Here is a 14,656-nt window from a genome sequence, read left to right as displayed (position 1 = left end):
CCCGCACTGCCCTCGATGGTCCTCTGCCCTTCATGTGAAGGCCGTGAGGAATGGCTTCCTTCCATGGTATGTCCCACCCATAGCTTTTATTTATTATTTTATACTGGAGGCTGAATTCAGGGGGTATTCTACCTCTGAACTACACTCCTATCTATTATATTTTTTTATTTTGAAACAGGGTCTCATTAAGTTTCTGAGGCTAGCCTTGAACCCATGATCCTCCTGTCTCAGCCTCCCAAGTACTGGGATTACAGGTGTGCACCACTGCATTCAGCTGAGGATGCATTCTTCACAAAGGAGACTGAGCAGTGTTCCTCTGAGTTAGGAGAAGGCAGGCGGAGGCGGGGGCCAGAGACCACAGGGCAAGGGGAGGAGATGTGCTCAGAGGGAGGAAACAGCCAAGTGAACACCCTGTATGTGGAAATATGGGCAGTAGTATCATTTATTTTTTAATATTTCTTTATTTAGTGATACTAGACATTAAACCTAGGAACATTCTACCTCTGAGCGACACCCCCAGCCCTATTTTATTTTTTATTTGGAAACAGGGTCTACGTTCAAAGGGCCTCATTAAGCTGCTAAAGCTGGCTGTGAACCTTTGATCTTCCTGTCTCAGCCTCCCAAGTACTGGGATTATAGGCGTGTACCACGAGGCCTGACAGTAGTATCATTTATTTATCTTCTCTGTACAGATCGCCCATTGACTAGAAGGACAAGTCAAACTTCATACTCGACAGCATATCATAACTAAGAGCCACTACTGTGCACTGTGTGACCAGCCCCGGGCTATTTAACTAGCAGCAACTCATTTGTCCAGACAACACCCATGAAAGATAACGTTCCATCCTTGTTTTACAAATGAGGAAGTGAGACCCAGAGTGGTTAAGACTGGCCCACATCACACACTGAGTGGTGGAGCTGAGATGCCAACCAGCACAGGCAGCTCTGGAGCCTGTGCCCGGAACCCCTGCACCAGCCTGTTGCTCAGCGCGCCACCAGGATTTGCCACTATGACCCACAGATACCCACACAGAGGAAGCCTGCGTGCATCTATTCCTCATGCTGTGGGTGCTCTTTGGGTGCTTTTGCAGTGAGAGTCTTTTTTTGTTTTTGTTTTTAAAGAACCTGTTTCTAAAGTTGGGCGTGGTGGCTCACGCTTGTAATCCCAGCATTCAGGAGGTTGAGACAGGAGGATCACAGTTTGCAGCCAACCTCAGCTACCTTGTGAGGCCCTCAGCTACCTTGTGAGGCCCTCCACAACTCAGTGAAACACTGTTTCAAAATAAAGTCTAAAAATTAGGGCTGGGGGTATAGCTCAGAGGTAGAATGCCCCAGTGTTCCATCCCCAGTATGCCAAAAAACAAACAAACAAAAACACACACACACAAAAAAAAAAAACCCAACAACAACCTGTTTTTAAAGTTCTTACCTGCAGAAGTCAGACGGGAAGACATACAGGACTTCGTCTTTGGCTATCAGTGGGTGGAAAGAGTCTCCATCCGTTCCGTTTATCATATTGCACTTCTCAGTCGCCCACCAGTCCAGAGACCTATGGTTGATAAGCGGGAGCATGAGTAAAGACGGGCACATTAGAGTTTGCGGCCTCTTCTGCGGCCAGGACTCCGTGCGATGTCAGTGGGGCTGGCTCCCCACCGTCTTCCACCCAGGCGCAGTCTAGGGATTGGAATGAGCAGGAGGAAAAGTGGGTTCCTGACTCCAAGTCGATTTTGATGATGGCAACATTTCAAGTTCCTATTTCTCTCCTCCAAAACCCAAAGTGTACCTGATAGAGAGGTTTAGAAATATTTATATACTTAAAGCTGTAACCAAATTTAGCATTAACATCAGCCTTATTGATATCCAGGACACAGACCAACTCCAGATAAATATATCTGGCTCTTTAACATTCATGACAGAATAATAATAGCTGACCCTTTGAGCAGTTCTCTGTTTCAAAAATCAGAGAGGGCTTTTCTTGGATCCCAAGGAAGCTCAATATTGAATTGACTTCATGTTCACTAAAAACACAATTGACATAGCATGGTTTTAAAAACTAGCTTTTTTTTGGTACTAGGGATAGATCCCAAGTTCCTTTTTACCTCTGAGTTACACCCCTAGCCCTAATTTTTTATTCGTTATTTTGAAACAGGGTTTCAGTAGGTAGATGAGAGTCTCATTACTTGCTGAGGCTGTCCTTGAACCTGCGATTCTCCTGTCTTAGCCTCCCAAACACTGGGATTACAGGCATGCACCACTGTGCCTGGCTTTATTTTTTATTTTGAAACAGGGTCTCACTAAGTTGTTGAGAGCCTTGTTAAGTTACTGAGACTGGCCGCAAACCTATGATCCTCCTGTCTCGGCCACACCAAGTACTGGAATTACAAGTGTGTGCCACCATGCCTGGCTTAAAAATAACTTTTAAAATAACGATGCACAGAATGGAATAAATGCATATGCCACTTCCAAACTCATGTTGAAATCCTAGCTTGTAAGGCAACAGTAATAGATGGTGAAAACTTTGGGAGATGACAGGGTCATCAGAGTGGAATCCTGATGAATGGAATCAGTGCCCTTGTAAAAGAGAACCCAGTGATCCCTCGCCCCTTCTCATAGGGTGTCAAGTGAGGGGAAGCTACCTGCAAGGACCCCTGCCCCCGCTAAGCATAGATCTGCCAGTACTTGTACCCTGGCCTCCTAGCACCCAGAACTGAGAGAAATAAACTTCTTTTTTGTGTATGTGGTACTGTGGATTGAATTCAGGAGCATCCTATCCTACCTCAGAGCTATACCCTCAGCCTTGTTTTATTTTTTATTTTGAAACAGGGTCTAAGTAGCTGAGGCTGGTCTTGAACCTGTGATCCTCCTGTGTCAGCCTCCCAAATACTGGGATTACAGGCATGCGCCACCATGCCTGGCAAAACATCTATTTTTAATAAGCTACTTATTTTATGATAATATGTTATAACTGTTTGAATGGATGAAAACAGTGCAAAATACAAAAGAAAGGGCAGGCAGCAATTCTCCTAATTTCTGTTTAAGACGGCACTCTAAATTCGTTAACTGAGGGCTTACCCCAAGGAAAAACACAAAATTGTGGTTGATAAAACATGAAAGGGGAACATCAGATAACAAAAAGATGGTGAATGCAAACCAGCGAGCAGGGCTAGAGACACTCTGCTGAAGATTTGGGAGCGAGGAGAACGAACAGGAAATCTAACTCCGTAATCCTTTTAATACTAAGGATTAAAAGTGGTCCACCCAGGGCCTGGAGCCAGGCTCCATGGGGCACAGTCTCCTGCTCATCAAAGAAGCCAAGGAGCTGATGCTGTGGTGCACACCTGTGATCCCAGCTACTCAGGAGACAGGAGGATCACCCGCAACGCAGTAAAACCCTGTCTCAAAATAAAAAAAATAAAGAGCTGGGATGTAGCTCAGTGGTTCAGCACCCAGTGCTACGAACTGAATGAACAAACGAATAAATAAATGATCAAGCTGGGCGTGGTGGCACACACTTGTAATCCCCACGCTTGGGAGACGGAGACAGGAGGATCGCGCAGGTTCGAAGTTAGCCGCACTGGCTTAAGAGACCTGTTTCCAAATAAAAATATAAAATAGGTCTGGGAGTGTAGCCCAGAGGTAGAAGGGTTTCCAGGAACCCCAGTACCACCATAAATAAATAAATAAATAATCAAGATACAGATACTAGATGAGAGGCTACAATTTTTAAATTTTATTTATTTATTTATTTATTTATTTGTACTGGGGATTGAACCCAGGGGCATTCTACCACCAAGCTACTTTCCCTTCCAGCCCTATTTTTCTATTCTTTCTTTCTTTCTTTTTATTTATTTATTTATTTATTTATTTATTTATTTATTTTTGCAGTACTGGGGATGGAACCCAGGGGCATTGTACCTCCGAGCTACACCCCAACTCTGTTTTTTAGTATTTTAAAAAATTAATTAGTTAATTATTTTTTGTGGATCTGGGGATGGAACCCAGGGGCACTCTACTTCCAAGCTACACCCCCTGTCCTATTTTTTATTCTTTATTTTGAAACAGGGTCTCACTAAGTTATGGAGGGCCTCACTAAGTAGCTGAGGCTGTCGGCGAACCTCAATCCTCCGGTCTCAGCCTCCCAAATGCTGGGATTACAAGTGTGTGCCACCACGCCTGGCTCTAGTCTTTTATTATTTTTGAAACAGGGTCTCACTGAGTTGCGAAGAGCCTCACAAAGTAGCTGAGGCTGTCCATAAACTGTGTTCTTCTGGTCTCAGCCTTATTCTTACTTTGAAACAGGGTCTCACTAAGTTGCAGAGGGCTTCACTAAGTAGCTGAGGCTGGCCTTGAACCTGAGATCCTCCTGTCTTGATCATTCTGAGAAGTGACAGCCAGATATTTTTTAAAAATACCTTCATTTAGGCCAGGTGTGGTGGCACACTACTATAAAACTAGTATTTGGGAGACTGAGACAGGATCGCAGATTCCAGGCCAGCTTCAGTTACTTAGTAAAATCCTCAGCAACCATGTGTGACTTTATTTATTTATTTATTTATTTTTTGTGGTACTGGGCATGGAACCTAGGGGCATTCTACCTCCAACCTACACCACCAGCCCTATTTTTTTATTCTACTTATTCTATTTATTTATTTATATTTGGTGGTACTGGAACCCTTCTACCTCCAGGCTATACTCCCAGATCTATTTTATATTTTATTTGGAAACAGGGTCTCTTAAGCCATCGAAGCTGGCTTTGAACCTGCGCCATCCTCCTGTCTCCGCCTCCCAAGCGCGGGGATTACAAGTGTGCGCCACCACGCCCGGCTATTCTTTTTATTTTGAAACAGGGTCTCACTGAGTTGTGAAGTGCCTCCGTGAGTAGCTGATGCTGGCCGTGAACCAGGATCCTCCTGTCTCTGCTTCCCAAATTCCAGGATTACAAGCATTTAAAAAAATAATAAAATTAAAAGGGCTGAAGATGTAGCTCAGATGTAGAATGTCCCTAGGTTCCATCCCCAGCACACACACAAAAACAACAACAACAACAACAACAAACCCTGCTTTGGGGTGTGTGTGGGATTTTCTTGGGGTTGGAGTGGGGTTGTAGGCTTTGGAGAAGATGACCATGGAGGTAAAGTGCCATTTCAGCTCATGATCATGGAGCCCACACCACCACGACGGCTGGCATCAGCCTCGGGCACTGGCTTCGGCCCTGTTGGCCAGGTTTCCCCACTATGAAGCAACTTCTCTTCTTCCTCACTACCTTCTTGCTATGCTAATTGGCATGCTCAAGTTTAGACATGCTTTTTAAATTTTTATTTATCCAAAGAGGTAGAGTATTAGGGACACTGTTTAGCACCTCATCTTTTTGCCTTAATAGTTCTTGGAGAGATGCTGGGTTTTTTGTTTTTGTTTTTGTTTTTGTTTTCTTCCTTAACCAACCAGGTGTCTTATATGGATGGAAATGCCAGTAGAAAATTAAACAATCATATCTTCCTGGGTTTTCTAGAATCTGCCTTTGAAAATTTTTTCCAGTGAATTAGAAATACTGGAAATTATCATGTAGAATATATTTTTATATTGCATCTAACAATACTGCTGAGGTTTGTCATTCATTACCCAAAGTTCCTTTTAAAAAAAGATACGCATAAAACGAGCGTGGTGACGCACGCTTATAATCCCAGCATTCAGAAGGCTAGGACTGGATGATTGCGGGTTGCGGACAGCCTCAGCTACTTAGTGAGGCCCTCTGCAACTTAGTGAGACCCTGTTTCAAAATAAAGAATAAAAAAAATATAGGACAGGGGGTGTAGCTCGGAGGTAAAATGTCCCTGGGTTCCATCCCCAGTACCGCAAAAAAAAAAAAAAACCAAACAAAAAAAAAACCATGATGTATTTCTCTCAGAATTTGAAGTCAGGACACAATCCATTTCTTTTAAAATGATGTAGACAATAAAACCCACAAGGCTCGTTGTGCAGCCCTTTGGTCCAGGTTGCTCTGAAGTTCAGAAGTAAACAATGTTTAAGAACAGATCTCCTCTTACTTCAGGCTCCGAAGAACTGGCCTCCTCCCTCAAGGTTTTTCCCTTTTCTCTTGTTTCTTATATAGCTTCATTGTAAGCTGCTTCAGCTCCTTTTTGGAAGTAGTTTGTTGATAAATAATAAGTATTAAAATAAAAAATAGGTTTGCAATGCTATAATACTGAATTTAAATCCCTTTGTTCCTGCCTTCCTCTCTCCCTCCCTCCCTTCTTTCCTTCTTGTACCGGGGATCGAACCCAGAAGCGCTCTGCCACTGAACTACGTCCCAATCCTTTTTTTTTTTTTAAACAAACAGGGTCTTGTCCAAGTTACTGAGGGTCTCCCTAAGTTTCCCAGGCTGGCCTTGAACTTGAGATCCTCCTCCCGTGGCCTCCCAAGTAGCTGGGATTACAGGCATGTGCCACCACACCTGGTTCACATGTATTTCATGTTAAATACGTCAACAATCTATAACCTGTAATCCTCGGCCCTCCCCAGTCAAGCACAGCTTCAACGTACTGGTGCTGTGGCTACTCTCACTGTCCCATGACCGCTAAGAACACCTGAGGCTTCTCACTGGCTTGTAACTCAAGCCTGATCATGATTTGATTTGCAAAGTATATCATACTCCATCTGGATTTATAAAATAGTAATTATAAAAATATTTACAGATTTACACATTTAACCCCAAAATAAATGGTACTCTTTTTGAGGGGGGGGCTACACTCCCAAACCTATTTTATACTTTTTTTTTTTTTTTGGAAACAGCGTCTCTTAAACCAGCATGGCTGGCTTTGAACCTGCACGATCTTCCTGTCTCTGCTTCCCAAGCGCAGGGATTACAAGGGTGCACCACCACGCCCGGCTAATGCTACAATTTTTTTAAGCAAGAAATATTCAGGAGCTGGACATGGTGGCACATGCTTGTAATCCCAGCATTTGAGAGGTTGAGATAGGAGGATCGTGGTTTGAGGACAGCCTCAGCTACTTAGGCTCTTTGCAACTTAGTGAGACCTGTTTCAAAATAAAGAATTAAAAAAAGGGCTGTGGGTGTACTTTGAAGGTTGAGTGCCCCTGGGTTCTATCCCCAGTACCGCCCCCCCCAAAAAAAAATATATATATATCCTTTTTTTGTTGTTGTTTTGGGGGTGGTACTGAGGGTGGAATCCTCCGGGCAACACTTCCAGACCTATTTTTATATTTTTTATTTGGAAACAGGGTCTCTTAAGCCAGCTGAGGCTGGCTTCGAACCTGCGTGATCCTCCTGTCTCCGCCTCCCAAGCTCGGGGATTACAAGCATGCACCACCACGCCTGGCAGAAATATTCAGTTTAAATAAAAATGAAAAAGAAAACAATACCAAGAAATCATTGAACTTACGTTTTTCCATTCCACTCCACAATCTTTGTGAAGTTAAGGTAATTGTCTTCTCCAGTTAGGAAAACATAGTCTCCATCATTAGTTCCATTTTTCTAAAAATGAGTGAATTTGTTAAGTTAAAATAACTGTGGAAGTTCATTTTATGCCACTGGTCAAATACTAGTCTAGATGTTGCTATAAAGATATTTTATAGGTATAATAAATACCTAAACTCAGTTAGCTTTAGTAAAGGAGATCACTCTCAAGACTGAGAATGGGTGCCTCATCTGATCAGTTCAAAGTCTTAAAAGTAAAAACTGAAGTATCCTGGAGAAGAAGGGATTCTCCACAAGACTGTAGTACAGCCAGGCATGGTGGTGCACACCTGTAATCCTCGTACTTGGAGACTGATATAAAAGGACCATAGGTTTGAGGCCAGCCTCAGCAACTCAGTGAGGCCCTGAACAACTTAGTGAGACCCTGTTTCAAAATAAAAATAGGCCTGGGGTGTAGCTTAGAGGTAGAATGCCCCTGGGTTCAATTCCCAATAAAACACACACACACACACACACACACACACACACACCCCACATGCTGCAACATAGAAATTCTGCCTGAGCTGTGATTTTTGGGAAATACTACAGGTACTAGCCTCTATATAGTAATTGGTAGGAACAACCAATTGAGTGTTTATAATATTCCTGTCATTGGTTCTAAAATTTCTGCATGAATTATCTCATGAAATCCTTATAACCACATGAGACAAGTGTGGCTATAAGTTTGATAAGTTCAGTGATGTAAGAACAACAAAAAAAAAGCAAGCTATACAATAAAAATTATGGAAGAAATACTGATGTGCAAGGACGGGGATGGAGTTGGCAGGTAGACTAAAGCCCTGTGACCGAGTGGGCCCTGAGGGATCTTTGCATCTCTCTGTAGGAAGCTCTTCTGGAATTATTTCTAGAGGGGAGGTCTAGTCACAGCTTAACAAGAAACCAGTGCTTCCTTCAGTGCTGTGGAAGCTACCTATGTCCCTAGGAGCCAGGATCTTCTAGGGAACATGGATCATAACTGCTCCCCCAGAGGAAGAGCTGGATCATCCACTCTTACAGAGGCAATGTTTAGGACTTGCTTATACTTTTGTTTGAACAACTTTAAGCTTTGCATGTCCTCAAAGGCACAGGCACAGAATTATGCCATTTGCCAAGAAGTGAAACGCTAAAGGATTACAGGTTGAAGGCTTCTCAGAGAGAATGACCACAAGTTTTATTATTTATTTATTTATTTATTTATTTATTTTTGGTGGTACTGGGGGTGGAACCCAGGGGCTTTTCTACCTCGGGGCTACACTCCCAGACCTATTTTATATTTATTTGGAAACAGGGTCTCACTAAGTTGCTGAGAGCCTCACTAAGTAGCTGAGGCTGGCTTCGAACCCGTGTGATCCTCCTGTCTCAGCCTCCCAAGTACAGGGATTACAAGCGTGCGCCACCACGCCTGGCATGACCACAAGTTTTAAAGGTGAGTAAGTTCCTCATAACCTCAGATCTCACCTCTAATTTAACTCTTTCTTCCTCAAGTTAGTTTTGTGTATCACCAACTTCCTGAGTACTCATGTTACTCAAGGTTTTTGTTTTTGTTGGCTGGATGTTGTGGCACGTGCTTGTAATCCCAGCTACTTGGGCAGCTTGACACATACAGATTGCAAATTAGAGGTCAACCTGGGCAATTTAGGGAGACCATGTCTCAAAATAAGATTAAAAAAATGAGCTGGGGATGTAGCTTAGGGATGGAGTGCTTGCCTAGCATGCATGAGGCCCCAGGTTTAAACCCTGGCTTTACAAAATAAAACAAAACCCAAAATCCCCTCCTCCCCCCAAAAAATCACTTCATTTTTCACACACTGTACAAGAGGATTTCCAACAGATTGGTTTTGTTAAAAAAAAAACACATGCATTGTTACTAATAGCAGATGTTGTTCAATTATCTCCACAATGAACCTTTGCCTCGTGTCTAATTCCCTGAAAGAAAAAAAATCCAGGACTCCAGGAAGTTTTGGTCTTCTCCAGAAAGAAATGCAAAATCGCAATCAAATCTGCTTGTCTCCCCCACCCTCCGCCCCAGCACCAGTTGGACAAGGAAGCTCTGAAAAGAAAACTTGACTTACCTCGTAAAACAGGCCAAAATTGGGCGAGACGTCGGGCCTGAACGCGTGAATGAGCGACAGGATCTCATCTTTGTAGCCCCAGAGCAGTTCGTCCACTGTGTGAACCACAAACAGCTTCTGCTCATAGGCTTTCAACATGGCCTCGATGATCCTCCTGAGGAAACGGGCCTGCGCCCATTCAATGACGGTCTGGGGGACAGAGGCAAGGTAAGATGGGGTGGCCCCACCCTTCCCTCTTCTACTACTCCGTAGCAACCAGGCCTGAAAACTTAGATGTAAATGTTGAGATTAAATAGTTGCAAATCAGTTTGTGAGTTCCTCTTTGGCTGCACATAGCAGCCTGAAACTCTTCAGCTATTGCCCTTTCTCCTATTGTGTGTATGTGATCGTAGCATCCCCACGTGCAGGCTCTGAGTTACATACATATCCCAGCATCGCAGAAGGGGAAAAGCACTGGTAAATGCTTTGTATCTTTGGCCACGAGGTGGCGCCCTGTTCCTCGTGAGCGGGGCTGGGAGTTCTGCCCTCCTAAACTCACTCACAGGAAGTGGCAGGGCAGGGTGATCTGAGATCTACAATCTCCAGGACCTGTGTCCAGCATGGGCATCTAGCTGTGCATGGCGCAGTCAGCTAGGGTTGAGGGTGGGAGCCTCAGAAGAGGTAGGTGTAGGTGAATAAGGAAGTGTTCTAGGCTTCAGAACAGTGTAGGTATGATAGAAGGTGGGACTGCCGTTATAAACGGAGCCCAAGGAAATCACAGAAGGCTCTCATCAACAGCCTCATCGCTAAGATTTGAAAGAGAGGAAAAAGTCAGACTATATAATCTGAGAATTTAAAATGCAAGATAGGAATCTGGACTAAGAAGGGATATGCAAATTCTATTGCTAGAATTTCTGAAACAAAAGGGCAAATAAGTATGCTTTAACTTCCCCCCAAATCCTTATTTATTTGCATAGTGCTAGTCCAGAATACACAGGAAGAAACTGCGAAAAGAAGTCCTAAGCCAGGGGTGGCGGTACATGCCTGTAATCTCAGTGCTTGGGAGGCTGAGACAGGAGGATCACAGGTTCCCGGCCAGCCTCAGCAACTTAGCAAGATTCAACGACCAAGTGAGACCCTATTTCAGAACAAAAACCAAAAAGGGATGTGGTGTAACTCAGAGATACAATACCCCAGGTCCAATCCTCAGTACCCAAAATAAACAAAACAAAAACAAATAAAGAAATGATAACATTTGTATTTTATTGACATTTGAGAAGACTTTTAAAAATAGACTTCAGGGGGAAAAAGTCTAACTTTAAAGAAAGAATGAGAAATGTATTTTCTTTCTTTCCTTCTCTCTCTCTCTCTCTCTCTCTCTCTCTCTCTCTCTCTCTCTCTCTCTTTTGTGGTACTAGAGATGGAACCCAGGGGCATTCTACCTCTGAACTACACCACCTGCCCTATTTTTTATTCTTTATTTTGAAACAGGGTCTCACTAAGTTGCAAAGGGCCTCATTAAGTAGCTGAGGCTGTCCATGAACCTGCGATCCTCCTGTCTCAGCCTCCCAAATGCGGGGATTACAAGGGTGCACCACCATGCCCAGTTTATTTGTCTTTTTTATAATATGTATGTTTTAATGTAACATAATAACTCCTAAATGTAAAACCATTATAGCCTTACTTTTTCCTTTTTGCTAACATCTACAATAATGATAAATGCCTACTTACCAATACTGGAATATTTAATGTTCTAATTAAGTCCACTTTAGGGTCACCAACAGACTGGTTTCGTTCAAAAACATATGCCTTGTTGCTGACAGCAGATATTGTTGTTCCATTATCCCCAAATTGAATTTTTGCCTTGTTTCTCAGTTCTCTAAAAGAAAAAGATTTGAAAATAGATATCACTTTAATAAGAATTTTCCTGTATTTTAGTATAAAGCTATATTTTAACATAATATTCCAAATATAATAAATGCCTAGAGACTGCAGATAATAAGATGCCAAAACCTGAAGATTAAGGCTGAAATGCAGGAAGGAAATGAGGGCTAGTATAGTCTGTCTTTTTCTTTCATACTGGAGATTGAGCCCAGGAGCATTCTACCTCTGAGCTATACCCCCTCCCCCAGCCTTTATTTATATGTGTGTATTTATTTATTATTTACTTTTTGTGTTATTAGGGATTGAACCCTGGGGCATTCTACCTCTGAGATATACCCCCAACCATTTTTATTATTTTTATTTTGAAACAGAGTCTCACTAGGTTATAGAGGGCCTCATTAAGTTGCTGAAGCTGGCTGTGACCCTGAGATACTCCTGTCTCAGCCTCCCGAGTACTGGGGTGGCAGGCATGCTCCACCACGCCTGGCTCTAATGAACATCTTTTAGACATTAAAGGAGGTAACGTATAGCCTCAGGTAGGCAGCAAGCAAGCTAAAGGCAGAAACTTGTATATAATACCCCTTAACTATTTTCTAAACAACAAAGGCATACATAGAGGTGCAGAAGAATAGACAAGTCTTGGCATCTTCTATAGCACCAAGCTATGCAAAGCAGTCCTATAGATCTGATATGCGCATGGCCCTTCACAGGGTTTAGCCACATTGTTTTATTTTACTGATTTCAGTCCTTACAACAAGTCTGTAATACAGGTATAGTGAGTAACATTGCAGGGCGGACACAGGCGAGCAGGAGAGGAGTCAGGGCTTGCACTGAGTCTCCTGACTCATTCGTGGTTTTCTTCCCCCAGTGCCAGTCAGCCTTTCCTAAAAGGCACCTAATAAATGCCTGTAGAGTGAGGCCAACAGATGACTCTAACTGAAGCCAAATTTAGGTAATTATGAGAAAGAAAAGATCACATGCCCTTCCTGTTCACAGAGAGCACACAACACACCCAAAAGGAGTGTTGCATTCAAACATGTGTGCAGGTTGAAGTTGGAGGTGTTTGCGGTGCATTCGCGGCTGTCTGACTTCCATTCTTCTTTCTTCTGATTTCCTTTCCCCTCTTGCCGGGCACAGCTATATGGGACCATCTACCAAGGATGCTGGGGACCTGAGTGCAACCAGCTCCTCTGGTCTCTGAATCTGGAGCACAGTGTCAAGACCCCAAACCCAGTGAAGACCGGACTCCCTCCGTTTCCTCCGTGGCGCCCCAGACGTGATGGTGCAGAAGCTCCCATGACTTGGACCTTTAAAACTATCCTGGGTCCTGCCCTGTTTTCCAAGAGGTTCCCTTGATTCTGATAACCTATCTCACACCTTCAGATAAATTCCCTTCTTACTCAAATTAGCCAGCAGTAGTTTCTCTTGCTTGCAATCAAAGAACCTCATCTAGAAATGATAACCCAGTCAAGTGTGTGTGTGTGTGTGTGTGTGTGTGTGTGTGTGTGTGTGTGTGTTACTGGGGATTCATTCAAGGGGCATTCTACCTCCAAGCTACACCTCCAGCCCTTCTTTCTTTCTCTTTCTTTCTTTCTTTCTTTCTTTCTTTCTTTCTTTCTTTCTTTCTCTATGTTTGGTGGTACTGGGGATGAAACCCTTCTACCTCCAGGCTACACTCCCAGACTTATTTTTATATTTTATTTGGAAACAGGATCTCTTAAGCCAGCGAGGCTGGCTTCTAACCTGCACAATCCTCCTGTCTCTGCCTCCCAAGCGCGGGGATTACAAGCGTGTGCCACCACACCCGGCATCCTATTTTTACATTTTTATTTGGAAACATGGTCTCCTAAGCCAGCGCACGCGGCTGGCTTCGAACCTGCGCGATCCTCCTGTCTCCGCCTCCCAAGCGCGGGGATTACAAGTGTGCGCCACCATGCCCGGCCATTTAATTCTTTATTTTGAAACCAGGTTTCACTAAGTTGCAGAAGGCCTCACTAAAAAGCTGAAGCTGTCCTCAAACCCTGATCCTCCTGTCTCATTCTCCCAAGTACTGGGATTACAAGCGTGCACTACCACGCACGGCTGTTTTTTTGGTGTGTGTGCTTGGGATTGATCCTAGGGCATGCTCCCTTTGAGCTATTATTGATTGATCAATGGATTGATTGTGATACTGGGGATGGAACCCAGGGACTATACTCCCAGATCTATTTTTTATATTTTATTTGGAAACAGGGTCTCACTAAGTTGCTGAGAGCCTCACTAAGTAGCTGAGACTGGCTTCAAACCTGTGCAACCCTCCTGTTTAGCCTCCCAAGTACTGGGATTACAAACGTGCACCACCATGCCTGGCTTATTTTTTATTTTGAAACAAAGTCTCACTAGGTTGATGAGCGTCTCACTACTTGCTGAGATTGTCCTGGAACCTGTCCTACCTCAGCATCCTAAGTATTAGGATTACAGGCGTGCACCACCATGCCTGGCTTTAACCCAGTCTTTTCATAGGTGGGAAAATGGAGATTCCAGATCAACATGGAAATGTCAGAAAAAGGTTTAAAAACCTGTTCACCTACATTATGTCCAAGGTTCCCCTTGACTCTTCACAAGAGTTAATTCAAAGTGGTTTCACTGATTAATTTCTTTAAGTTTTGGCATTGGGGATTGAGTCCAGGAGCATTCTAGTGCCCCAGCTCTCTTTACTTTTTATTTTAAAACAGGGTTGTCCCTAAGTTGCTGAGGCTGGCTTTGAACCTGTGATCCTCCTGTTTTAGTCTCCCAAGTACTGGGATTACAGACATGCACCACATGCTCTTCAGAGTGATTTGTTAGGAGATGGAGGGGCAGAGGACATTTCAAAGCTAAACCCCTGCTCAGCCAAGGCCCGGGCCTACAGAGAGGGGCACACTGACGCCATTCACTGCGACCCCAGAGCCTCCTGAGCCAGGCTGAGGAGGGAGCCTCCTGGTGAGGGGTTGTTTATAGTGCCTCTTAGCACCCCGAGTTGGCCTTGCTCAGCATGGAGGAACTGGAAACAGATAAAGTGACCCGGGGCTCAGCACCAATTGGCAAATAAAGCCAGGCCCTGGAGCCAAGAGCTGGGCCTCAGAATATATCCAGAGTGCGGGGGTCAACTTTGCCAAGTTTTCTGACTAAGGATTTTTTCCCCGAGCCCTAGATTATTAATCCCCAAACCTAGAGTCTGCTTCATTCATGGTTATTTATATTCTAATATTAACTCCACAGAGAATTG

The 14,656-nt window shown here is 43.7% G+C and overlaps 1 protein-coding gene across 2 annotated transcripts in view; it reads right to left on the bottom strand.

Moving 5' to 3' along the window:
• SCARB2 (scavenger receptor class B member 2) overlaps positions 1-14,656 on the bottom strand; it is a gene marked incomplete at both ends in the record, with an annotated part of 75,259 nt that overhangs the window by 19,156 nt on the left and 41,447 nt on the right. Inside the window, 4 exons of one of the 2 annotated variants that reach the window (XM_080697955.1) lie at positions 1,430-1,549; positions 7,401-7,492; positions 9,547-9,735; positions 11,257-11,404. In XM_080697955.1, the coding sequence (XP_080554081.1) occupies positions 1,430-1,549; positions 7,401-7,492; positions 9,547-9,735; positions 11,257-11,404 (549 nt within the window). The remainder of the gene's footprint in view (positions 1-1,429; positions 1,550-7,400; positions 7,493-9,546; positions 9,736-11,256; positions 11,405-14,656) is intronic. The other variant, XM_080697956.1, reaches the window with a different exon arrangement.

Source organism: Muscardinus avellanarius, assembly GCF_963383645.1.
Source record: "Muscardinus avellanarius genome assembly, chromosome: 6".
Classification (NCBI taxonomy): domain Eukaryota; kingdom Metazoa; phylum Chordata; class Mammalia; order Rodentia; family Gliridae; genus Muscardinus; species Muscardinus avellanarius.
Note: the sequence above shows the minus strand (reverse complement) of the source record. Positions and strands in the feature narration are given on the sequence as shown.